Source organism: Drosophila obscura, unplaced genomic scaffold, assembly GCF_018151105.1.
Source record: "Drosophila obscura isolate BZ-5 IFL unplaced genomic scaffold, ASM1815110v1 contig_150, whole genome shotgun sequence".
In the NCBI taxonomy this organism is placed as follows: domain Eukaryota; kingdom Metazoa; phylum Arthropoda; class Insecta; order Diptera; family Drosophilidae; genus Drosophila; species Drosophila obscura.
This window is the reverse complement of record NW_024542736.1, coordinates 5,297,241-5,323,712: the sequence shown is the minus strand read 5'-3', so window position 1 is coordinate 5,323,712 and position 26,472 is coordinate 5,297,241. Positions and strand designations below refer to the sequence as shown.

Below are 26,472 nucleotides of genomic sequence, written 5' to 3'. Positions count from 1 at the left end.
TAATTTAAAGAATGAAGAAACTGATGATTTTCATCAACAGATTTGTTTGTTTTAAGCAATTAAAAGTCTCTCATGCAGACGGCCATGACCTGTCGAATATTTTCTGAGGTATGCAATGCTTTCCACTGGCTATTGCATATGTACATTTCCACGAATTTTCACGACCCTTCACCCCACCAAATACCGAGTATTCGAAACTCCAAAAGGAACAAAAACGAACCGAAGCGAAACGAAATGAAACGCAACACTAAACACACGCAAAAAAGGGAATTTGTTTATTTTGATTTTTGGGAAATCAATTTTGGATTTGTGTTTATTTTCGATGTGGTTATCCGGCGAACAGCCATTGGCAGAGTAAACAAATCGACGCTTTTTTTGCGCAGATGCCACAAACAGAGGCAGAGGCAGAGACAGACACGGGACCGCCCCACCCTCGAAATGTGCAAAGGTAAATTATATATAACTAAAAAATATGTACCCATGTACATACGTACTCGGTACACCTGTACATACTCGTATGTATATGTATCTGCGATTTGGGTGCCATTAATGTCACAAGTGTAATTGTTTTTTAATCGCATTGATAGCAGCAGACCCGCCGCCACAAGCAAATTCCGTACACAAAATTATTTCGAGTGTGCGCTAAAACCACTTGAAAAACGCTAAGAGCTTCGAAACTGACCCAAAAAAACAAGAACAAGTAGGAATAGGAATGGGAATGGGAGTACTACCCGTACGCGTCGGATTCGTACTCGTATTCGTACTCGTGCGAGTGTCGTGCCATGAGTGTTAATGCTCGTAAACTAACAAAGACAAAGAGCGGCAGAAAGGTAGAAAAGAGAGAACGGTAGAGCGGTAGAACGGTGAAGCGGTAGAGCCCGTGAAGAGCATTTGACTTAAGCTGTCTACTTGCACATACAAAAACTAAAACGCCGCTCACACATAAAAAGGAAATACAGCAAAAATGGCGATAAAAAATTTACATAATGCCTCGACGAAGCGGCAAAAACTGAAAAAGAAATACAGCGAGCCGTGTGTAAATGTGGATGGGGGAGGATGGGAGCAGTGCAAGTGACTGGCAAATGGCAAGTGACACTTGAGCGAGTGCTTCTCGGTAAGCGGAAAAGCGACGCGCCGCGCCGTGCCGCGCTGGAGTACTGGCGGATGAGTGACCATCAAAGAGGTAGTCGAAAATTGTCCCCCATCCAGGGACATTTCAGGAAATTAAAGTCTGTTGAGACACAGGACACAGGGAAGCGAGCTGCAGACGACAGTCCGATCCTGCTGCTGCCCGAACCAAAGTCCCTTCGATTAAAAGTTTAAATCTATACAGAATGAACAAGATTAAAATTGGAATAAGCACACAACTCTGAGCACAGCTGCCCCACTACTTAGCGTAGATACTCCAGATGTAATCAAAGTTCACATATAATGGCTGCTAATGGTGCCACCATTTATGTAGTTTTCTTGGCCCTGCCACCCTCTTGACTGTGTGCTGTAAAATGCATTATATCAGTTTTGCTTGAGGCTCCAGCCATCATCCAACCAAGCAGCACCCAGCCATCCCGGGATATCCTTATGTACCCAGGATACATATCTTTATGTGCATAAACTTGGCCATATAGAGATGTTTCAGCAGCCCGGTGCCCGGGTTTTAATAAGCACTGCCAGTGAGTGGGATGGGGATACATGGCCATCAGTGTAGAACGTGCCACAAGCACCACAATGTAAGATTTGATAAAAAGCCATAAAAAGAAAAGGAAAACCAGAACCAGAACCATAACCATGCTGGAGTCAAAGCAGAGCACAGCACAGCAAAACTTAAGGCCAGAGACCAGGCCAAGACTATAAAATAATAATGAAGTCAATTTCAATGATGTTGCTGTGGCAAGAACAGAACAGAAAAGCAGCAAAAGCCAACAGCAGCAACAACAACAACTTCCCTTAACCCTGAAACGCTGCTGTGGACAGCTGCGGGCAACAGCAACAGCAGCAACAGCAACAACAACAACAGCATTAGCCAAAGAAACAAACAAAACAAACAAAAGCCTCACGTCACATGATTTCCTGCAGCCATTTCTTACCATGTCTCCCATGTCTTGCCTTTGAGGTCGTTCGTCGTTGGTTGCCTTGTCGATGTTTGCCTAAAAGGTAGCGCTTAAAATTTGCCAATTAGCTCGTGATTTTCATTGTTGTCTGCATATACCCATAAAGAGGGATCTGATGGATCTGTGAGAGTATCAAAAGTTCGTCCTTCCCTTTCTGTTCTTTCGCGCCTGTTTGTTTACTCTGTAAAACTTACAACCACCCAATCGAACCAATTTACCACGCCCACACCTCTGCGATAGTTTATTTAATGGCACACGACGGTAAATGGTAAACATTTATGCCCATTAAAGGTAAAGCTGACCAAGGCGAGGACGGCTAAGAGCTACACTGGGCTGGGGAGGGGAGGGCTAAAAGTGTTGGCTAAACTGTCATTTGGAAGATTGGTCGCATTTGCGAGCAGTAGTTTACAGTATTCAGAAACTTTTCAAGGCAACTTTTGAGTGTGCCTTGAACACAGAACTTGGGCGTAACTCACAGCAAAAAATATGGAATTTCACAGAGCAGCTTTCCCCGGAAAATATCACTCGAAATGCAGCAGAAGTAATACCAGCAGCAGGTCTCGGTTCCCAGTCTATTTGAGCAAACTGTCTTGTAATGCCTTTTCCCAGGAATACTCCAATTATATGTATTTCCTAATTCCGAGGCATTACATGGCAGTTTCCCACTAATTGGGGGGCAGTCGGTCGTTGGGGAGTGTGGTGGCTGTCCCACCTATCAGAAGGTGGAACAGGGCTAAACTAAAGCAACCCTTGAGTGCCTAAGCGTGTTAGTGTCAAGCGGCTTATCTGTTATCATTTGGTTGAATTTCCAATGGGCAGAGGAGCAAAACAGACAAGAACCAAACAGAACATCGCCTAAGTAAACCTTTGTCTGCCCGGGCCCCAGTTTGGGGCTGAGGCTGGGGCTTCATTACGCTTGATTTCTTCTCGACACACTCCAGAGAAGCTCTGTCCGGGCGTCATAATGCCTTGTGTCTGTGAGAAGTCATATGAATGCTAGTGCTGCTGCCAGCCAAACACAATGGTTGCTCGCTCTCGTCATTCAGTCTGGGATGGCACTGAGGCTGGCGTGCCGCCGACAGGATGTGGCCACAGGATGCGAACAGGCTGCCTGAGGACTGAGGACTTGGCACTGCAGTCGAGTGACCAGCCCAATGACTGACTGTCACCACAGCACGAGAGTAAGAGGAGCAGGCCACTGGGTAAACAGTGCTGGCCACATAATGAACTGAAGGACTGACTGGCGCAGTGCCGGCAATCTCCTCATCTCCCCACCTGTTGAGGGAGTGGCTGTAGTTGTAGCTGTAGCTGTAGCAACACTTTTTGCACATTTACCAAGTTTATGCAATTTACACAAGCCCGTCAACAGTCACACGTCTCGTTGGGCGTGGACCCAGTCCCAGTCCCTCCCTGCCTGGATGCAGTGCTCTCTCGTTCCATTTAAATGCTCTAGTTCCCAGAGACCCACACCCAACCCACCAGGCCATTCTACTGCTGCTGCCTTTTTGTAGCCTGTGTGCAAACCACAAGCGTTTCATTTCGGTCTGAATAATTGACCAACGGACGAAAAAAAATAGAACATTTCTAGAGGTAAAAAATTGTGGACCACAGCAAAGGCCATGCCCGGCAAGGACAGACCAGACAGCAAAACAAATGAATAAACAAAATTTATGAAGCACAACCGCAAAGTTAAGCGGTGTCCGAGCTTGTGATTTAAACTCTGCATAAAGGATCTCTATCCATAAATCAGCCCATGCCATTTGGGGAGTATCTATGTATGTAAGTGAGGGAGACAGTCCGTGGCAACTATTGAGCAGCTTAACCCATCACAATTGTCCCTCAAGGTACGACAGTACTTTTCCAAAAACATATTTCCCTTTCATATTCCGAGCAAAGAAGTTGATCAAAAAAGCTACACAGCTATACAGATGTGGTTTCCGGGGGGTTCTGCCAGGCACGTAACTAATTTATTTATGTATTTCTCATTCGCCGCATTCACACAAAGGACCCTTCTGCTCCCCCTTCGTCCACCCATCATAACATCCTGCCCACAGGCACATTAGCCACAACGGATGTTGGCCTTTTCATGCTCTGTTGACCGGACCAACGAATCGTTCTGAGGGCAAACAAGTGGACAGCTGGACGAGTGGACGACTGGACGAGTGGGACTGACCAACCGAAATGTCAATAAATTCATATGAAGTTATCTCTTCCAGACAGCTTAATGCGTATTTTTATGGCCTAATCTAGAGTCAAATTTTTCTTGCGCTTCGCTCGAGTGGAATGTGCTCTTGAGGTTCGAGATCCCAACTCCCAACTCCCAAATGCCAAATGCCACTATAGTCAAATTTACAGACGCCCAGACTCACCTTGTGGCCCTGTCTCGCCCTCGTACTCGTACTCGTATGTGTACTCTGCAAAGAGAAAAAGACTGGTTAAAATGGGGTTCAATCATGGGATTATTAGAAAGTATCGGATCGATGGCCATGAAGTTTGGGTGTCGGGTTTCCTATGGCAACTATCGAAATAGACTCCACATATGCCGACAGCTGAGGAACCCAATAAAGCTAACTCGGAGTGCCACTCAGGGCCAAATGACAGCCGAAATGAAGGCCCTCCACAGCCTACTCCCCTCCTAACCCACTCTTGTGCTCCATTGAAAAATATCTTATATTGAATCGCAGCGACCCAGGATGGTACTGAACATAAAAAAGATTAACGCTTGTGCAGGGTTCACATAGAAATGGGTCAGAGTGCGCCGTCTCCGTTTCTGTCTCCATCTCGGTCTGGCAGCAAAGAGCCTTCGGCTGACAGCAGTCAATGACATGGACATGGCTGGGGTGGGGTGTGTAGCCAAATGGGAGAAGCAGCTGTAGATACTGTGTTTGCCTAGTCAACCCTCCTCTCCCCACCTGTCCGACTGCCTACAAATTCACTGTTTATTTTAAGCTTCCATCAAAAAGAGCGAGCGATAGAGAGAGAGAGAGAGAGAGAGAGAATTCTTAGTGTGTCTCCTATGTGTGGATGCCGCAATCGCATAGCATTGCATTTCGGCTGTTGCATTATTTATAGTACGGGTATTGTGCCTGATTTGTTATGCTCTGGCATACGTGATTTCGCATAAATTGTATGGCACAACAAGTGGGAATAAAACACCATATGCATATGCGAGATTTCGAATCACAAGGTACCGTGGAAAGCGCCTAAAGGATTTCTTGCATTACTGGTACTAGAAAGGTTCTTCGGGAAGTCTCTCTATGTTGTGGAGATCCAAGTACGAGTATTCAAAACAATTATATATATCTACCAGTATTATAATCTACTCATACGATAAACCGCCGCTCTCCACGAGGTACCAACGGATGCAAAAATATCCACACTTTTCCGCCTTCTCTGCCCCATAGTCAGCACAGACTTGCAGCTTAGCTTCCGCCTTCCTCCACAAATCCCATCGCTTTTTTTTCCAGTTCTCCATTTGCATTCGTAGTGCACATCGCATCGCTGGTGCCGAAGCGGCAGAGTCGTCTGTTATTCATGACCCAGACAAAATTACTCGAATAAATGCAGCGAGCACGAAGGGCGATAGCAAATAAATAAATGAAATAGCAATAAAAGGCTCAAGCTTTAACCCATTGAAGAGAACGCACATTGAGAAACTTTCTAAAACAAGTTGGCCACAAAATGATAGCAATGTTTACCCACTGTCTGAACTTCTGGGACTATTCTTGGCTATCTTTTGCCTTTATATAAAAATAAATCATTTTATTTTTGTAACCATTTTATCCGTTTGAAATAATTTATGAATAAATTGGTTGCCTGTAGAAATGGGGATTTGTTTTTTCTAGCTGAGAATATTCTTGAGGGATGGAGCAGGGAAATCTCTCTCTTTTGGTTTCCTCCGACAGAAAAAGGTAACCAGGATTCCAAGCAAACCTTACCACACCAAGTACCAAGTACCAGTACCCAAACATACATTAGTCCCGTTTCCAAGGAGTACCTGGAAGTGTAATCCAATTGGAATCTCTTCATCCAATGCCTTCTTTTGGTTAATCCACCTCCTCCATTGAAGGGGAATATCTGATCAGATTTCTGACCTTTTCAGTTCTCCCATCACCAGGGCTGATTGAAGAATCGGGGATACCTTATATCCTTACATCGTGGGGGTGCTAAGCAGGCTGTGCTGAAGGTGTTTCCAGGTGTTGCAAATTGAATAAAATACGCAATGCGTAATTGTATGCCACGCACAGGACCGCACACAGGCGGGGCAGCGCCTGGGCGGATGTGGAGGCGGCTTTGGTAGCTGTGGGCGTGACGTGTCGGGGTTACCTTCCGCCTTTATCGGCGCATAAATTCTACGCCAAATGTACTGTTAACTCGTATTTTTCACACAAAGTGCGAATGTAATTGGGAGTGTGAGTGGGAGTGGGAGTGCGTGTGGTTGCCACAGCCACAAAGAGAGTGTAAGAGGGAGACAGAGTTATTTAAAGCAAAAGAGAAGCAAAATTACGCAACGTTCAAGCAAAAAGCAGACCCAGAAAAAACACTGCCAGACAGACAGACGGACAGTCGGACAAACAGTAAGACGGACAGAGAGACAACGTTAGGTAACTGTGAAGCCGTGGCTAGGGGGGGCTAACTGGGAAATTGTGTAAATAAACAGTATTAAATTTTCCGCTTGACGGCTAATAGGACAGCAGACGCCGTCCGCACTGACACGCAGCCGGAGTGGGTCACTGCGGATAGCTAGAGGATATCGATTCCACGCTGGGGCACCACACTGTTGTGCCCCATTGAAGAGCCTTCGAGCTGCCCGTCCACAGGGAATGAGGGAGGGGGAGAGCGCCGGAGCGCAACTCTACTTCCAACTAAATTTACAACAACTTAAGCCATAAAAATTGAAACGATAGCCGTAAAAATAAGGCTACATGGCGGATGGGCAACGAATGGTCGTCTCCGCGGCTCCTACTCCATGTACCTACTCCAAGAGGTCCCCCAGCCCCCAGCTCTCCCTCACTCTCTGCACGCTATCTGCGCCCCAGCAGGCCAGCTGGGAGGGACTGGGAATGAGTATTGGATGTGGCAGAGATAGGGGCTGGCAACGGCAACGGCAACCAACTGCTGATGCTGCGTCTTGGCTGGGCGCCACTTAACGCCACTGACAGTGGCCGTGCCCCCATCGCATCCTCCACTCGTATTCTCAAACATCTTATGCAAAAGTTCATTGGGGGCAACAGTTTTCTTTTTCTTTTTTCTTTTTTCGTCTTCTTTCAGGTTTTCCTCCTTGGCATTTGGGTAACTTTCGTGGGGCACACACAACACAACAGACGAAAACTTTCTACGAGGTCGTGCTGCCAGATGAGGCACGGCACCACCGAAGTAGCAAGCCACAAGGGGCGTGTGGCAGTGTGGCCCCTGTTGTGTTGCTCTGTCTTAATTTGCTCGGGATGCTTGAAAACACGACGCTGGAGAAAACCTGAGCCACAGTGAACTTTGGCCACTGGCGGAACTCGCACAGCCCCAGTGCAAGCTCCGCTTTAAGCAGCCTCCACTGTTGCACATAAATTTAAAGCTGGCACAGCTCGTCCAATTTTTATGCCCGGTACTTGAGTATACCGTGTGCAGCACGAAAGGTATATTCTTTTTTCTTTTATTAGAGTCTGTACTTTTCCCTTCCAGAATTCTCGGATTTCGAAGACTTACAGATCGAAAGAAAGAGATTTCCGTTGTACAGGCCAGCAGCTGGAACAGCTTAACAGAACTGTTAGCACCGCACGTCTGTTAACAGTCTGTTACCGCAACCTGTTTCCCTATCGCTTTTCGATAGCAAAACCCCAAAAAGAACACTTGATAACTAACACACATATGTGTGTATATATCGCTGCCAGCCTTCTCCCTCCACATCGTGTGATTACTCCTTCTTCAACCAACAAATCATCCTCCTGCAAACCTGTAAATATTTGCATTAGCTGGACAGTTCCCGGTGTAGTGGGTATCTTCTAGTCGCCACATCGACTATGTCTGTCTCCCTGGTTGCTGCCTGTTTTTGGGGGGGGCAGAGAGAGTCGAGAGTCCCCTCCCCCAGGGGAAAACACTTCAGACACGCATATGCAGAGACTTAGTTGTAGCCCGGGGCTATCCAATCTCGTAGCTGACATTTATGCGAGTCTAAGTTCTATTAACGTACACCCACCAAAAACTGTGGCTCTTCTTCCTCACTCACACATTCGTTTATGTGTGTGCAAGTGTGTGTGTCTGTGTGTGTGTGTGTGTGTGTGTCGGGGCATATATCCTTTGCCTCATCTGCAGTAAACTCGTTTGTATGCCCCTGTTCGTGTTGACATTGATTGCATGCGTGCTGCTGACAGTTGTCCGTACAAGCTTAATAGTAGTGCGATTTTAATTGAATAATATGCAAGATCCAAGAGCCCAGCCTCCACCTCCAGCCTCCACCACATCCCCTTCCACAGTGACCACAACCACAGCCGGGAACCCACACTCCGCACTCCGCACTTCGATCCCCATCAAAGACAAACAAAGAGAAGCAAACTAAAGTTGAAGTCGGCTTTGGTTGGACAACGTTTGTGCATATGACAGGGGGCATGTTTGCCAAGACCCCCTCCCCCCTGACACGCTCTCTTTCGACAAGATTTAGTAGCGCCATAATTGTCAATGGGCCATTAGGACGATGTCCTGGCTGCCTTCGACCGACCGACAGACCGACCGACCCCCTGCGGTCATGTCAATCACTCAGCTGTGGGCCTCAGAGATGGCCGCGTGATGGAGCCAGGCCTGGGCCTGGGTTCCCTTAATTCATTCCAATCACAACTTTTGCTTGGGTCACGCATTCATCTTTGATTCGGCACTCCGTATTGGCCCATCGATGATGATGATGCAGACGACTGGAGATGATGATGAAGTTCCTTGGACTGTGGCCGCACATATTTTTATTGACATCTGAGATCTGAGGCAAACAAAGCGGAAGTCATCCCCATCCCCATTCTCATTCCCATTCTCACTGCTGTTCCCCCATCTATTGTCCGGATGTGTGGTGAATTCTCATATGAAAAATCAATAAATTACTGGATTTAATGTATACATAACTCGTATTATTATGAATTACTGCCGCTCCAGTGGCTCTGATCTGGCAGGTCATGCGTTAAAGTCGACTTTGATGGCCCACCCATACCCATGCCCAGCCCATATGCTGCGGGCCCTGTCCTGGCATTTCCAATTAAAGCAGGACCGTCTCCTCCTGGCCAAATATTTGTAATGTTTGTGTAGCTGGGCCATAAATTAAGTTAGATTTCAATTAGAGGTTTGTATAGGCATGCCCCACAAATGAATGAGGACAATAATTGAGGTCCAGTCTGCTGCATCCTTGTCGCAAATCAATTTCGAAGGCAACCACTGCTATAGCCGATCAGAGGCTTAGCGCTGACTATCTGGCAGGTCAAAATATATGCTGAAATCCTTGGCACACAACACAAGAAGCGGAAGAATGAGAAATATGGATGCAGGTCCGCCTGCCTCATCCTACCAAATCCTTGAATCCATGAGCCAGCAGAAATGTCATACGGAGGAACTGCTCAAAATATGCAAAAATAAAATGAGAAAAGCGTAGGAGCAGGGCACAAGAAAAGCGAACGGGGGAACAACGACCGAACGCGAACATGTAAAAAGAAATTGAAAACGGAAGGAACACACAAAACGAAGAAAACAGGAGCAAAAAACAAACAAGCGCATGACATGCAAAACAGGCAAACAAGCAACGAGTTGGCCTCAGGGAAACGACGGTTGGTGTGGGGTGGGGTCTGTGCGAAAATGATGGCTGTACGGAGGGTGTCGGAGTGTAGGGGGGGGTTGGGGAGACCAGACACACAGCAACAAGAAACAACTGAAAATGCGCTGATAAGCGAGGCGTGCTCACCGGAAGCACCAGGAGCAGCAGCGGCAGCAGCAGCAATGGCAGAGTAGCGCCAACAGAAGGAGTAAGAAAGTGTAAGCAAAACGCAAAGCGAATGACAGCGAGGGTGATAGAGAACAGCTGAAAGAGAGGTCACAGATACACTGGTAGAAGGGGGGACAGAGATGACGACAACAAAAAAATTGAGTAAAGTGCCATCGTCGAGGCTTACAGCTTATACGGGTGCAGGTACTCTCTCCCCTCCCCGCTGTCTGCGTCTCTCCGCAGTAATGGTCGACATCCTGAAGGCTATTCAGGAGTCTGCTTTGCATAACTGAAACTTGTGAAATATTATCCGGGGATTTATTCAACCAAATGTGCACCTTAAACGGGGATATCAATAAGCTGACAACGATTTTTCAGGAATTCTCGAAGGCAATATGTTCAGGGCCATATGTAGATCATTATTGTACGGGATTTAATTCTATTAAATTACTCTGCAAAAAAAGCTGCTTAAAAAGGGACACTCCCAAAGGTCCTTCAAAAATTGAATCGATGTCAGAGACCTTCCAGCTTGGCAGCTAATTTCTTTGTGTCCCACAGTAGTTTCCCTCCCCAACCATAACACCTGACAATTAGACCCCAATTCTGTGTAGAGCATTCGGAATAAAGCGCACGTTTAACTGCGCGGATTCCTAAATAGGGTGTTCGGGTGGATGGATGGCTGAGCGGATGGATGGATGGCACGATGAAAGGAGGCTCAGAACGAGGACATCGGCCGCAAGGTAAATGCCAGCACAAGTGCAGGTGCAACAGAACCAGTTGGCGGACTAACTGTGAGGGTCAGGCGAGGCGACGCGAGGGTTTTTAGGGAACATTCGGTTGGTGGCACGCGCCAATTGATGCCATGAATGCTCATAACGAGTAGTCAGGCAGCAGCACCGATGGCAGTGGCAGCAGCAGGTGAAGCCCTTGAGGCAGGTGGAGACTGGAGAGTGGAGAGTGCAGAGTGCGACTGCCAGTGCGAATGAAACAATGCTGAAAATCAATAAAAACCATTAAAATGCAAAGAGAGGGCTGACGCTCTGCCAAGGAATGTGAAGTTCAAGCAGCAAGGTGGCAAGGTGGCATGGTGGCATGGTGGCATGGTGGCATGGTGGCATGGTGGCAGCCTTCAGGTGGCATGCAACTTGCGTGATTGGAGTTGCCTTCGCAGAACTCGCAGAACTCCCTCCTATAAATAGATTCCAATGGCATAATTGGCGACGACGCGGTTTCCCTACCAAAATCGATGCCAAAAAGCGCTGCGAGCAAGGTCGAGGACAAATGGCGTTGAAAATGTGGCATACCACAAAAAAGTAACACGAAATTTATTGCCACACGCTGGGGCAGGAGTGGGAGTGGGAGCAGCAGCGGCAGCGGCTGTGGCAAGTGTCGTGCTGCATGAATTATGTGCGAGGAAACCTGAGGACGCACCCGAATGCAAATCGGAAACTAAATTCACCACGAGATTTATGTGGCGAACAAAGACAACAAAAAATTGAGAAGAAACCCCAGCCGAAATATAGGAAACGAAGACTAGTGTCGACATTTCGACTTTAAGATGCCCACAGAGGGAAACTCGTTTGCATTTCTGGAAATAGCATGAAAACAGTTCGCATGCCTGGGGGAACTTGGTTTTCCTCGTTACTCGTTACTTTGTTGCTTATGGGTATATTAAAATACCAGAGAAGAGATCCGGTTCTAGGAGATACAGGAGATTCAACAAAATACACTCGTATGTGCGATTACAACTGTAAAATTCCAATAAATTAAAGCTTAAAGTTTGCCAGCTTAAATTTAATAATTTGCCCGAGACTGTGCTATGGTGAAAAACTTATCAAATCCACTTCCGGTGCACAGTGCAGCAGATTAAATATTTTCCCAATCCCCAATAAAGTGGAAATTCGTGTTTGCATATTCATGGACAGTACAGATGCTGACCACAAAATGCATTCGATTAATAAATAAAGGCAATTTGCATAACCAGAGCTAGGAGGACATGCAAATGGCATCAGAGCCAAATGCAAAGGGCTCCTCTGCCAGAATGTTTCTATGTGGGCAGCCCATCAATCATGCATAACGTTTTGGGTATTCATATGCATCGTGGATCTATGGATCTATCTATGGATATATATATATACTGTTTCCGATATGCATAGACAATGCACGAATGTGGGCGACACTGTCACCAGGTTGCTGTCGATATCTGCCTTTATCTCGCTCCCTTTGGCTGTGGCTGTGGCTTTGGCTGGCGCTTAAATTAATTGAAGAAATAAATACCACACATATTCGTGCCAGACCATGCATAAAGATTATGTCCGAATGATAAAGCCAAAGCCAAAGGCCGCAAAGCAACAACCAAACACCCGAATACCCACACACCCAAGCAAACATTGGGAAAACCCGATATGAATGAATATTTCGGACCGCAGTAAAACTTATTAACTTATCAATTTTCGGTTCATTTATTTGGGAATGGGAAGGAGAAAATTTCGGAACGAAACGGAACCAAACCGAACCGAATGCAGACCAGGCCTGCAGATTGCGATTCAAATATTTTAAACAGGAAAAAATGCTAATGCGAAAATGAAAATTGCCAGCCGCCAGTAAACAAAAAGTGTTATGGCCAAATAATGGCAACAATATCACTGTTTTATGAGTTCGAATAAATATTTTCACACTTTGTACTTGCACTCGACCGCCTTAACCATTAAATGATTGAATGGGTTAATGGCTTCCCTGACAGCCGCCCGGTAAACAATCCATCCCAGAGGCCTGCAAATACGCTGCTCTTTAAATAAATCGATTTCCCCCCCCGCAGAACAGTTTTCCGTTCATGTGACTGGCCTGCATCCCCCATAAATACCAAATAGATATCAATTATGATTAAAATGAATTATTTATAAATAGTTATTGGTGTATTTTTAGCCTTATGTCATTGACTCTTTGTTCGTGTCCGGGTTTGGGTTTGAGTTTGAGTTCTGGGACCATAGCAACGCGAAATGAATCGCTTTCTGGCTGTTCGCTCGCTCTTTTCGGTTTATTGTAGATATTACGCGTACACAGTGCCGGACGCCATCGATAAATAAGTAATTAAAGTGCCTAAATAAATAATTAGCGGAGCATTAGTGTCGGATGTGGGCGTTGTCTGCATACCAAGAGCAGCAGCATATCTGCAATTGAATATCCCCATTAGCCCCTATTCCGTATCCCGCAGAAATATGTGTGGAGAGAGAGAGAGAGAGAGAGAGAATATTTGCAGAGAATAAGAACATTGGGGAAGGAGAGTATTCTATACCCTTGCCTTTTAAGTATCTCCTGCCAATCTCTCAGTAAATGGCATTAAAAACTTCCTATTCACAATTAGTGAATTATTGTTCTCTGAATTGTATCTGAATATATCTTGTGTGCATCTTCTAATCAAAGCAAATATGGAGAGATAGTCCGGACCTACATCAGTTGAGATTTTACGCAGTGGTAAATTGTAATAAAAAGATAGAGAGAAATGAGATATGATATGCATTGTAAAGTGAGTGAGGGTGCTTTTCTTCACTTAGTCCTCACAAGAAGAAAAATTTTCCTACGAAATATGTTTGAGGAAATACGTTTAAAATGTTTCCGGACGGAACTGTTTTCTCATTATTGTAACTTTCACTGCTATAGAAACTGAGGGAAAAGTGAACTTTCTTGGTAATTGAAACTAAACATTTTTTTTTGAATGGCTAACCATTTTGCGCAATTCCAAAGTGAAGCAAACTTCTCCCATAGTTAAAGAAATCTTTCCATACTCTTCCCATTCCGATTCCAGACCCATGATACCATGAGTATTTTTTTGCCTTTAGTCAGGGCATTGATATTACAATCAAGCAATATAAACACAATCTGGGGGCAGTCTGGGGCAACATCAAACACATAAGGAAATTCTGCACTTAAGGCCAAACAAATCACAGAGCCATTAATTTTTATTAACAAAATCTCGGCTGAGCAGTTGCGAGAGCCAAAAGCCGGGCGCCAAAAAAAAAGTGCTGTCCGGCAAAAGGAAAAAAACCGTGCACAGAACAGAACCCGCATAACTTGGATATGGAGAGAAGAGCCAAGAAAATGGTAAAGAAATACAAAGAATCAACTCGATTCGGCCCCAAAATGTGGCCTTATCAGTAACGTAATTAAGCAGCGATAAAGTGCCGGCCACACCCCCTGCCGCAGTTGCCTGCCGCCCTCCGGCAGCGGCGCCCCGCTTTCCATTCCATGTACAACTCGTATGTGGAGTTCCACGGGTCGGTCCAAGGGGGGTATGGGCTGGTGGGGTGATAATGGAGGGCGAGCGATAAGCACGGGCCTTCTTTTATTTTCGTTTCTATTCTTTAGTTCAGCCTCAATGAGCAGCATAGTTTATATCAATTTAGATTTGAATTTAATTTATTTACCTAGTCGCATATGAGTGAGAAGGGGGTCTATTTTTGGGCAAGCGGTCAGCGTTAGTCACCGCGAGATGAACAAGGGTATGGTACGCGTATTGTATTGCTTTGATATATGGCTCGACTCCCACTGCAAATACCCCCGTACTTTCCTGCAGTTAGCAGAGAAAAGAAACCTTATCGGATAGATACGTGTGTGGCCGTGACTCTATTAGAAAGCGAAAGCGAAAGCATTTTGCCTCAAGCTGAGTGACAGTCCCCACAAATTCTTGATCGATTCGCGGTGGCTCCGGGCGATAAGAAAGTCGGTTCTGTGTCGGTTCTGCCAGCGCGGAGCTCAGTGCAAATGTCACTTAATTAACAGAGCCAATTAGTTAGGGGTTGCATTAGGGCGTATTACGTATTCGCCACCCCAGACATAATCGCATTGTTTTGGAATATCTTTCAGCTGGCATGCCACTTGCAATCGCACTCGCATTCCCCCATTCCTTCGCCGCCTGGTGGCAACAGCTGCAATTATACCCCGTCTCGTCTTGCTGATGATGGTGATTATCGCATAACCATAATGAGTGCAGAGCAGAACAGAACAGAGCTCTGATGGGATATGGTCTGTTAGCTGTTGTCTGTTGGCTGTTGTCTGTTGTCTACTGTCCAGATCTGGGGCTGCACAATTTGTGTGCACAAGTGCCCCAGAGGGGGAGGAGTACAAGAGAAGAGCAAAGCTTTTAATTGCTTTCGGCGCTTGATTACTTTCTTGTTTACTCGAACAGTTTCCAGCTTACAAAATAATATTATTAAACAATAAATGCAAAACAATTGGGTGCCTTCCTACCTCCCTCCCTTCCTCGCGCGTACTGTTCAAGTTCAGAGCAGCTCGTACAGATGGAAGTGCTTTGTGGTAATTATTCAGGAAATGGAAAACGCCGCGAGCCGAGTCACCAGACATTAAATTAAAATTAAAAGCTGCAGCTAATGGAAATGGGAACGGGAACGCAATCGATTCGGACTTTAAGCCCTTTCCAGTGTTAGTTTTTCCGTAATAACAATTCAATTAAGAGGCGGAACCATTTTCGCAGCATGCAATCAGGTGCAATAGGCCCACAATCACTGCCAGTCGTACAGTCGATAGCCCTGCATGCAATTAGCCATCAAACGTGGAGTGGGCAAGCACTCGCGGCTGTCTTGCCAGACATGGGCTTTGATTAATGGTCTACGATTGCCACTCGAAGGACTAATACTAGGACAGCCCTCCCGCAAACATAATTGCACACACATAATGCACCCTCGAGACACGAACAAGACACGAACCACTTGACCAGGGCCCACAGTCCACACTCCACGACCCACTCTCGAGGGCCGCCTGCACTTAACTCAAAACATGTTTTCGGATCTCGGTTTTGTTCTAATCAAAACACACATACATAGGCCGTAGAAGGAAAACTAGGTGAGTCCGACAATTTAATTAATGAAAATCCAAAACACTTGGGCATCTCTGGTCCAGATTTATGCACAAGTATTTGTGGGGCCAGGCCAATACTCGTATCAAGTGTGTACAATTCGGCTAATAAAAGATAATGTGTCTGACCTGAAGACGTGTGTGGGCCTCAAGATGTGTGGCACTCGATGACAGACAGTCCTTAAGCCAGTAAACTTTGTTGCGTGACTCACGCGTCCGTCTCTAATCAATTTTCCGAGCTGCCAAGGTTTTTCATGGCTTTAATTACTGGTCATTAATCATAATTGAAATGCGGAGCAACGTATTTCCTTGCTTGGGCGGGCAAAAGTTACACTTCTGACCGCTTCTTATGCAAATTTCCCAGGGTCAAGAGGGAGCAAACTTTTTACGGCAGAGAACGGAAAGTAAGCCCGGGAAATCGCTGACGAGGAGAGTGACAACAGCAGGCCATCACCACCGCTGATTACCAGGGTTTCAACTTGCAATTATGTCCTTTTAATACACAGCACCATAATTGCCCAGATGCTGTGGGAATCCATAAGGCCCAGAAGCTGCAAGCTCCAGGGGCTGTAACTGAAACTGAAACTCAAGCCGAAACGATTGAGCCGGGCTATCAATAATGCGCGTGACACAATGTAGCCAAAGGCGGTCCGGTCCGGTCCGTTGGGCGGCAGGAATGTTCTGGATTACACAACCGACTGAAATTATAGAGAATTTCCAAGCTCCCTATTTTCCACCGTATTTTCCTCATTTCACCATTCTTCGTGGTAGCGGAAGTGAAGCCAAGAACACAGCTTCTTGTGCTCGCCTTTGGTTAAGCGTATACACAATGCGAGAGGCAGACAGGCATTTGGGTAGATGGATGGCAGGATCAAATGGTATTTCCCAGCATGTTAAGTGGATTGAATACGTCGCCCCCTTCACCATCGCGAGGGTGAGGTGCGTGAGTGAGTGCGTGTGGGTGGGTGGTGCGTGACAATTGTACTAAGGTATACGGACTCGGGGCCAGAGCCAGGGCCAGGGCCAAAAAGGCAACGAAACTCGCACTTAATTGCAGGCATTAATTATTCACAAAATTAAGATATATGTATGTATGATGCCCAGAAGTTTATTGTTGGCCGAGCAATGCAATTTGAATTAATTTTTTCACATTCACTCGCTGCTTAATTAGTTTTCCATGAATTGCACAAGACCTGCCGGCTGTCCTCTGTCCGCATCCCTCCACAGAAATTGATTATATGTCAATGAGGAATTATAAAGTGCTGCCGACGGATGGCATTCCAGAGCTCAGAACTGCACTGGGATCAGGTCCACAACAGTCCAAATAAAGTCAGTAATTAATCTTCTTTTCCACAGAACCGCAGGCAGTTCAACCAGAGTTGATTTTAATACAATTATTTCCAGCATTCATCGATCCCAAGCGATCTCATCCGCCAATGTCCAGCGGCATGAGTGGTTATGAAAATTGCGTGAAACATATTTATATACATTAATTATTTTACAGCTTAAGGCTAACAAATCTACGATGCATTTTAATTTTAATTTCAATACACACATCTGCATTGCATTAAATTGATTAAGGGATTTTCCATGGAATGGAAAAGCTAAGCGACGACTGGCTGCGCAATAATGTAAAATAAAAATTAATAATTGTTGGTAAAAGCAGATAAGTACAGAGACGATTTTTAGTGGAAATTCAACATGTAATAAAAGGTAATCTGACAGGATTTCCTTTCGCCTGAACGGGATATACAATACATTATAGAAAGGAGCATTCGAATATCATAAGAGATAAGAGATTCTGAATGCTGAGCAGCAGCAAACGTGGAATCAATCAATTTAACCCTAATATTTGCAGTTATTACAGGATTTCCTGAACAATCAGCAATGCTAATTCGAAGCAGGTTTCTTGTGAAATGATTTTCAGATATTTATAATTCCATGCGAGACAGGAGGCTGATACCATACACATACACTGCTGATTCTTGAGGGAATGCATTCTAAATCATATTCATAAACACAAGGATTCCTAAATCTCTCTCCTGTTTATAATCAAACTACGAGCATATTCCCTTTAAAATTTCTGGGGAATTTTATAGTTCAGCGAAAGATCTTTGATATGAGAGATATGAGTAGCTGAGAGGATTTCCTTTGCTCGTCATACAGTACTTGCAGCACACAGCACTTGCAGAATTTATGTCTAACCCTTAAACTACGGGAATTCCTGTTCCAATTGAATTAGTTTGCCACAAAGTAAACCGTCTTGAGATGCTCCTTTTTCTTCTTTGACACTCCAACTATTGCGTCGTTTTGTTTATTTATGCAATTTTGCAACTGCTTTTCCTTTCAGCAAACTGTTGCATCTTGAGCCACCGCATTATAGTTGCCCGCTCATCTGCCAAATAAATGAAATTTGATGAATCAAAGGGCCAGACCCGAAGTTCGAGAACAGGAACTAACATTTAATTCCAATTCTATGGCAAGAATCCCTTGGGGGAAATGTTAAATTAGCTTTCAAGCTGAGTTTCTGCTGTATCATAAATCAACAGAGCCAAAATGGGGCGGAAGGTGCATAATCAGGAAGGGACTTCTCCTGGGCGCCCACTTGTAAATTTTGACTTATCACGGTAGACCGGCAAATCCCAGCGATTTCTCATTAGGCAAGGCAACTAATTAACATAAGTAATTTGCTTAATGGCTCCTTAAAGGCAACTGTTCAAAGTAAATCCCGCAATCTTCAATACCTGAAAGACCTACATACCACCTGGAAGGAGAACAAACAAAAGCAAGGACTTGGCGAGAGAACAAACAAAAAGCGAGAGGAACTCGGCGCGGGGAATACGTAGAATGGAAAAGTAAATGCAACTGACTTACATGATGGATTCCCGAGTGGCAGCAGGGCAGGGAATAAACTTACTTACATACTCGTAAGTGTAGAAAAATATTTTGTAATATAAAAGCAAATGCTTCAGTTAGTTCCACTCGACTGGAGCGCTGTCTGTCTTGAATGCTGATAGCGCTTGGGGGACGGAAATTAAATTTGGTCACGTTAATTGCCTCGATTAGAACTTTTTGGCCATTACGATAAGCTTGGGCAGCAGCAGAAGCAGCAGCAACAGTAACCATCCTCTAGGCAATGGCAAAAACCTGGCTGACCTCTCTGTTCTGCAATGATGATGTCGCCTCCATGGACTCCACTGTTGTCTAGCGATTAATTATTAATTAATTAAAAGCTTACAACCGCTTAGCGCACTGCCAGGCACTGCCAATTGGGCCGCCGCAAAAGGTGTGGTGTGGTGTGGTGAGGTGAGGCTCGGTTACGTGGCGTATACGCAATAGACTAGAAAACTAGAAAAGAGAAGCCAAGACCATTGTTGGGGAACAATACTCGTAGTTTGAGCTTATATTTCCGTGATGCCTGCCGGCATTTCGTGCTCTATTGTTGTGGCTTGTCGCCTTTGATTTGACGGATTCGTTTGTGTATCTTTCTGCCGCCGCAGCCATATGGGGCAATGCCACATCCTTTGACACGGCAGACAATGAGGAAGAGAGCAAGACATTACGCATGCCGCCCATTGTGCGGCACCATCGTCGAGAGTCAATTTACAATAGATGAAAGAGCAGGCAGGCAGGAAAACTGTGCCAAGCCATAGCCATCCATGGCCAAGGAATATCTTGGCACTAATTCCCCAGGCAAACGCAAACACTATCCCCTGACAACACATGTGCCGCTATGGACACGATGAGTCACTGCTCTGGTCTGGTCTGCCGTTTTCCGGGGCGGCTATACTCGTATCTAAACCTAGCGGCAACTGTAATTAGTGTAAGTGCCCACATGACTTTCCCCGACATCTTTTGGCAGTGCTCGTGCTCTCTTCCATTTTTCACTTTGCCATTTTCATGTTCAAGGATGCGCGCCATTGCAGCAGCAGTTCCTGGGCACTGAAATCATTTCAAAAACAGGCACATGCCGCACCTCTCTTCCTCTTCTGCTGCGGATTCTTCAGGGTTTTTATTCAGTTTTGGGCAATTAAGCCTGTTGTTTTGCTGTTAAGCAACAGCAGGCCCCATCTCTGGGGTAATTCCCAGCAAACTTTGAAGATAAAAACGGATGCCTCTACCTCTGCCTGTGTCTGTACCTGTACCTGCAACTGAAACATCTCCTTTGGTATTTATTAAATCAAGCGAAATATGATTCTGTAATTTGATTAGCCATAGCCCAAGGGGCTCCTCCTCAGGTACGCGGTAATCAGGTTAATGAAAGAGCACTCGCATGTGTTGTGTGCTGCCTGGAAAGGGTGTTTGAGTGGCTCTGGGAATCAAAAAACACTGCACTACAAAGTACCCACAAAATAACACTCGAGAGCTGTAAACACTTCCCAACCCCCCCCACTTAGCGGACACTTGCGACTATTTATTTCTCCTTGGTCTAGGTCAATCAGTGGAGCGGAGCAGTCCCAATTCGTTGATTGCCCTACAGATTATGGTTGTGTACCTGCCATAAATCTATATTTAAATCTCCGACAAACAGTCGGCGATAAGCACACAGATCCCCCCCACACAGAATGGGTGTTAAGGTGTTAAACTGGAAAGTCTACTTAGTTTAAAAGCTATGATAGGGCTAAAGACTTACATGGGGCGGGGGTCAACAGCACGCTCAATCACTCTCACTTTCACGGCTTTCTTTCGGAAAGTCTTTAGCATAGAAATGTATTTTCGAAAATGCTGCCAAACAGGTGGCAAGTGTCGCACTGATTATCTTAATAATAGCACACAGAATATTGGAAAATACATATGTGAGTGAAATGGAAACTGAGACAACAGACAATGAGTTTTTGTGCGGTGCGGTGCGGTGGAAAATTCTAGTTCCACAGTTTCAATTTTCGACTCAAGCACTTTTCCATTCAAATGATTTTTCTTTTCTTGATTTTTCGTGATTTTACTTATACTTGTAGAGGAATAAATATTTGCTGTTTTCCACACACTAATGGCATTTATTTTTCATTCAAGTAGCACAAACAGACTTTCCGCAGATTTCCATTTAAATATTTCCTCAACACAACTCTCACTTTTATTTATTTTGTTTGTTGGAATTCTCACGCACGTTCGTATTATAATTATTTAAATTATATTTTGCATCTCTTTCTTTTTTGGGGGTCCGATGCTGATGCTGGGGTTTAATTTTGTCCGTTTTCAATTTCGTTTGACCGTTACACTGGGTTCGGGGCAGAGTCAAAATTCTAAAACGATGGAGCACGCCACACACACAGTCGTCGTCCCGTCCGCGTCCGCCTGCTCGGTGTTCGCTGGCCTGATGCGTGCACGGTAAATGTTTAACTGGAAGCGGGACTGACGAGCGCCCCTACAACCGAATGCCGACAGCCGACAAACGACGAGCGCCGACCCACCCACACGCCGACCGAGACGGGCCCGAGCATCGGCCTCGTACCTGTCCAGCGCTCCAACAGTGCTCTAACAGCATCTGCTAACAGTGGCACTCTCCGGGTGCCCCCTCTCTATCACACTCACACAGCTGCGTGCTGTTATCAGCACTATCAGTGTGTCAGTGGGTCTGTCGGACAGTGGCGCGGCTGCACCAGCAGCTATTCGCTCTCTCTCTCTCTGTGGAGCTCTCTCCCGTCTGCACAGTGGGGTAACAAATTCAGCCATCCAATTTTAGAGAGCGCTGTAACTGGCAGAGAGAGTGCTGTAACTGGCACTAGCCATTCATTTATAGCATGCGATAACAAAGCACATTTGCCTGCAGAGATGGAACATTTGGCAAGTGGAACAGCACTCCAGTGGGGCATACATTTAAGCGGTATTTCAAGTTTTAGAGTTTCAAAAAATATTTATATACGAATAACGTTGATTTTATTTAAAGAATATATATTTTTAAACGCTTTTATTACTCTTAACGTAATTTGAATATACCAAAGTTCTGTGCAAAAATTTGAAAATGGCGCCAATGCATAAATGTTATGCCCTAACAGATCAATGTTAAGCAGACAAACAACAAAATGAGCTAGAGAGCAAAGGGGAAATGTATAGAGATGTATAGAGATGGGGAGAGAGATAAGAAAATATACATACTGACAGTGAGGAGAGAACAAGCTCTGTTAACAGATGCAGCGCTAAAATAAATTCTCCTCCAACTGATTTTACATGAACTAAGTCAAAAAATAACAAACTAAGTTTTATCATTTATGTATTTATGTCCGTCCCTAGCAATGCTGTATCTTATTAAATTTAAAGTTAAAAGAATTGGAAGAACATTTGAAGAGCAACACATTCGATTTTCAAACTACCAATATCGGGCTCCATAGACACATTGTAAGAACATACACATAGGTACATCAAAAGCTATCCTTAAAAGTTACGATATCGGCATAATTTTTTTAAATCAATCAAATAGAATCACTGGCACAGAAAAAAAGTTCCCACAAGTAAAATACTTAAATTTTCCACTCGACCAATAATCATAAAGGAAAACCCATACTAGTTGAGACTCGTGTTTATCGACATGATAATAACCTATAGCCAAAACATATAATAAATTGAAGCTTTATAAGCTAACATTAGCTGTCAGCCAGACGGCCACAGAACATAAATCCTGAAAGAGCAGACCGGGGCTCTCGGAATAAACGGCAAAAATTTATTATTATCTAAACAAAAGGGGGCAACCTCATATGCCATCGTTCAAAAGCACTTGGCTCGGTGGATATTGGTGAATACAGAGAACACAGACATGAGGAAATGTGCAGTGTTTTTCCCTCGGCTTTGTTCACTCCCGCTTCTCTTTTGGGGGCCCTCAAAATTGAAAAACATGAAAAGAAATATTTCCAATCAATTGGCAAACAGAAAAAAATAAAATTTAATACCCGAAGAGAGCCCAACAGAACACAACCGAACAGAATAGAACAAAACAGAACACTCACATATGTAGAAGAAGCAACAGGAAAAATGTTGTTCATTCATTAAAAATAAAAATTCATTAAACAGAGCAACGATCAGAAATATTACACAGCGGAAATAGCCTCGAATCGAATGCAGTCTCTCTATATAAAAAATTGCTGTTTACTTTCGAAACAGAAACATCATCAACAACAACCAGGAGTACGAGTTCGGCGAGGGCTAGTGCTCCCAGTACGGGTAACAAGCTCTCCCCATGCGATAAAATATGTTTTTTTAATGCAGGTCCGTGTTCAATGAAAGTGCCACAAATCCAAATAGAACGGCCAACAGAATAAGATTTTCCAGTACTCGACGGGTTTGATATCCGTTGTGGCAGTTTCAGTGTGAATTTTCCTTGATCATAGCACCTCAGTAGCCTAAAACACCCTGCTAATGGGTAGGGGATGCCCACTGACCAAAACGAAAGCGAGTATTCCCACAGCTGCAGAAATTGAAAAGAAATGAAAGTGTGAACTGCAAGCCAAATACATTTTCCCTGTCCCCCCATAAGAGTACATTGTACATGTACATATATCCTACAGAGCACAGTCCAATAAGCGGATTGGTAGGGAGCTATGTGAAACGATGCAGGGAGTGCTCAGAGGTTTGCCATGTCAATGATTAGGTCGCATATGCCAGCTCAGCTCAGGTACGGTTCGTTGAATATCATAAAAGTACTCGCTCGTACTCATATACTGCAAACTGCTTAAAAATAGTCGTTATTCGTTTCAAATGGATTGTTTTTGATCTCCAAATGGACTGGAACAACGGAAAAATAATTATTATAATGCTATACCGAATAAATGAACACCAGATTGGAGTTCGCACTGATCATAACAGGGTATTAGATGGAAAATCTGCAACTAAAAATCTTTGTCTTGTATTCCCTTCACCCTGCACTACTCTCTACACGCTACAACAATGCACTTTTAATTGCTCATTTTCAATCAAAATTTATTTATAATCACAATTTAAATTCTGCTTTTTTTTAAAATTCAATGGAAAATGCCACGGACCAAGGATTAGTTATTGTTCGAACGTTATTGATATATGATGTGCGCTAAGCGGAAATGTCTAGTTTCGTTCATTGTGATACTCCATTTGGTGCTGGAAGTGAGTAACACCTATAAAAGAGCTGCATATCTCCATTAATACCACATTTAAGATCTCAACCAAATGGGAGTTCACCAATTTAAAATGCACTTCCCTGGATGAAGACTTTACCCAGTTCGAATATTGCTATTTGAAGTCGATTAATCGAACGTACAAGTATGCTTCCTTAAGAGCCAAGTTACTGCAGATTCCTGTTACCAAAATCAAGGTGAGTACTGTATGTACATAAAGAATTAATGTAGTTCTCTGTTTTGCTTCAATTCTAGTTAAAATTTGCATTGTTCAAACGCTTTAGTGGCTATAGGCCGTTCCTCTACAATATGACAGTGGATTCGTGCCGGTTCTTGGCACATCAAAAATCATACCCAGTTGCTTCCTTCTTCTACAATCTCTTCAAGAACTTCTCCAATATGAATCATACCTGTCCCTACAATGTACGTGGATTTTCAGATATTGTGCTTGTATTTTATTTAACCTGTTTTCTCACTTACCAGCACGATCTGGTAATCGATAAAGTTTCTGGCAGCTTTATGAATCACCAGTTTACAAAAATTCTACCATTTCCTGAGGGCGATTATCTTATAGAAACAACATGGATTGCTTACGATATTAGCCGTGCTGAGATGAAAATCTATGGAACTTTATCTTGAATTTAAAAGGTGCCTGAAACTGTATTTTTGATATAAATGCTTTATAATGGTTTTTGTATATATAGCTATTATTCGAACATTATTCATATATGATGTGGGCTAAGCGAAAATAGCCTCGAATCTATCTAGTCTAGTCTCACTATATAAAAAATCCAAATAGAACGGCCAACTGGCTAAGATTTCGCAGTGCTCGACGGGTTGATATCCGTTGTGGCAGTTTCAGTCAATGATTAGGTCACATATGCCAGCTCAGCTCAGGTACGGTTCGTTGAATATCATAAAAGTACTCGCTCGTACTCATATACTTCATACTGCTTAAAAATAGTCGTAATTAGTTTCAATTGGCTCGTTTCTGATCTCCCAAATGGACTGGAACAACGAAAAAATAATTATTATAATGCTATTCCGAATTAATGAACACCAGATGAGAGTTTGCTATCCTAACAGGGTAATAGAGGGAAAATCTGCTGTACGGAGTATCTGCACTACTCTCTAATTGCTCATTTTCAATCAAAATTTATTAATGATCACAATTTAAATTCTGGAAAATGCCACGGACCCCGGATTAGTTATTGTTCGATCCTCATTCATATATGATGTGCGCTGAGCGGAAATGTCTACTTTCGTTCATTGTAATACTCCATTTAGTGCTGGAAGTGAGTAACACCTATCTATAAAAAAAACTGCATATCTCTATTAATGCCACCTTTAAGATCACATGCAAATGGGAGTTCACCAATTTAAAATGCACTTCATTGGATAAAGACTTTACCCAGTTCGAATATTGCTATTTGAAGTCGATCAATCGAACGTACAAGTATGCTTCCTTAAGAGCCAATTTACTGCAGATTCCTGTTACCAAAATCAAGGTGAGTACTGTATGTACATAAAGAATTAAAGTTATTCTCTTTTTTGTTTCAATTCTAGTTAAACTTTTCATTGTTCAAACGCTTCAGTGGCTATAGGCCGTTCCTCTACAATATGACTGTGGATTCGTGCCGGTTCTTAGCACATCAAAAATCATACCCCGTTGCTTCCTTCTTTTACAATCTCTTCAAGAGCTTCTCCAATATGAATCATACCTGTCCCTACAATGTACGTGGATTTTCAGATATTGTGCTTCTATTTTTTTTAACCTGTTTTCTCACTTACCAGCACGATCTGATAATCGATAAAGTTTCTATCAGCTTTACGAATCACCAGCTTACAAAAATTCTACCATTTCCTGAGGGCGATTATCTTTTGGAAACAACATGGATTGCTTACGATATTAGCCGCGCTGAGATTAAAATCTATGGAACTTTATCTTGAATTTAAAAGGTGCCTGAAACTGCATTTCTAATAGAAATGATTTTATATGCTTTTGGGATATATAGTTATTGTTGGAACATTATTCATATATGATGTGTATATATGTGGGCTAAGCGGGATTGTCTTCTTTCGTTAATTGTGAGACTACATTTAGTGCTGACTACCAGATATTCCGCACGCAGAGTGCCCCCAGTGCCCAGCAAGCTCGTTTATTTCGATGTGGCATTTATTCTCTCACCAATCGCCATTTCACTTCATTTGCAGTGTTTTTCTTTTAATTTCTCTGTCAACGAGTTGATAATGCCACGTCAATCGTGTAAGTCACTGGCTGAGCGGCTGTCTCATTCAGACTGCTTCTGTTTCCCAGCTCACCAACTGCTTTGCATCCACCCGACTTTGCCCTGCCAATTATAAGGAACAGAAACAATTTCTGAATGCTTTATCCAAAGGGCAGAAATCAGTGGCAATCGAAGCCGCCATCGAGGAAATGCTGTCAGATAGAGAGAGAACAAATTCG

General features: G+C 44.0%; 2 protein-coding genes and 1 non-coding gene across 3 annotated transcripts in view; 2 read left to right on the top strand and 1 right to left on the bottom strand.

Moving 5' to 3' along the window:
• The window catches only part of LOC111068339, a 49,771-nt gene extending 28,488 nt beyond the window's left edge, over positions 1–21,283 (bottom strand). The window contains exons 1-2 of the transcript XR_005967466.1: positions 20,561–21,283; positions 4,478–4,522 (exon numbers count right to left, since the gene is read on the bottom strand). This is a non-coding gene — a transcript (uncharacterized LOC111068339). The remainder of the gene's footprint in view (positions 1–4,477; positions 4,523–20,560) is intronic.
• A 2,651-nt stretch (positions 21,284–23,934) lies between these two features.
• LOC111067344 lies at positions 23,935–24,644 on the top strand. The gene is made up of 4 exons (XM_041591767.1): positions 23,935–23,994; positions 24,047–24,202; positions 24,261–24,428; positions 24,489–24,644. The coding sequence occupies exons 1-4, from the start codon at positions 23,935–23,937 to the stop codon at positions 24,642–24,644; spliced, it is 540 nt and encodes a 179-aa protein (XP_041447701.1).
• Positions 24,645–25,339: 695 nt separating this feature from the next.
• On the top strand, positions 25,340–25,955 carry LOC111069903 (the record flags this gene model as incomplete). The annotated part of the gene is made up of 3 exons (XM_022360116.2): positions 25,340–25,513; positions 25,572–25,739; positions 25,800–25,955. Coding segments are annotated over 3 exons (498 nt in total), but the record flags the coding sequence as incomplete, so codon positions are not given.
• Positions 25,956–26,472: the final 517 nt, after the last annotated feature.

Bases quoted from the DNA above. Each gene is read 5' to 3' on its own strand.
- LOC111067344 (XM_041591767.1), top strand. From the start codon at position 23,935: ATGTGCGCTAAGCGGAAATGTCTAGTTTCGTTCATTGTGATACTCCAT. The intron at 23,995-24,046 runs GTGAGTAACACC...ACCACATTTAAG, and splicing joins TACTCCATTTGGTGCTGGAA to ATCTCAACCAAATGGGAGTT. The intron at 24,429-24,488 runs GTACGTGGATTT...CTCACTTACCAG, and splicing joins ATCATACCTGTCCCTACAAT to CACGATCTGGTAATCGATAA.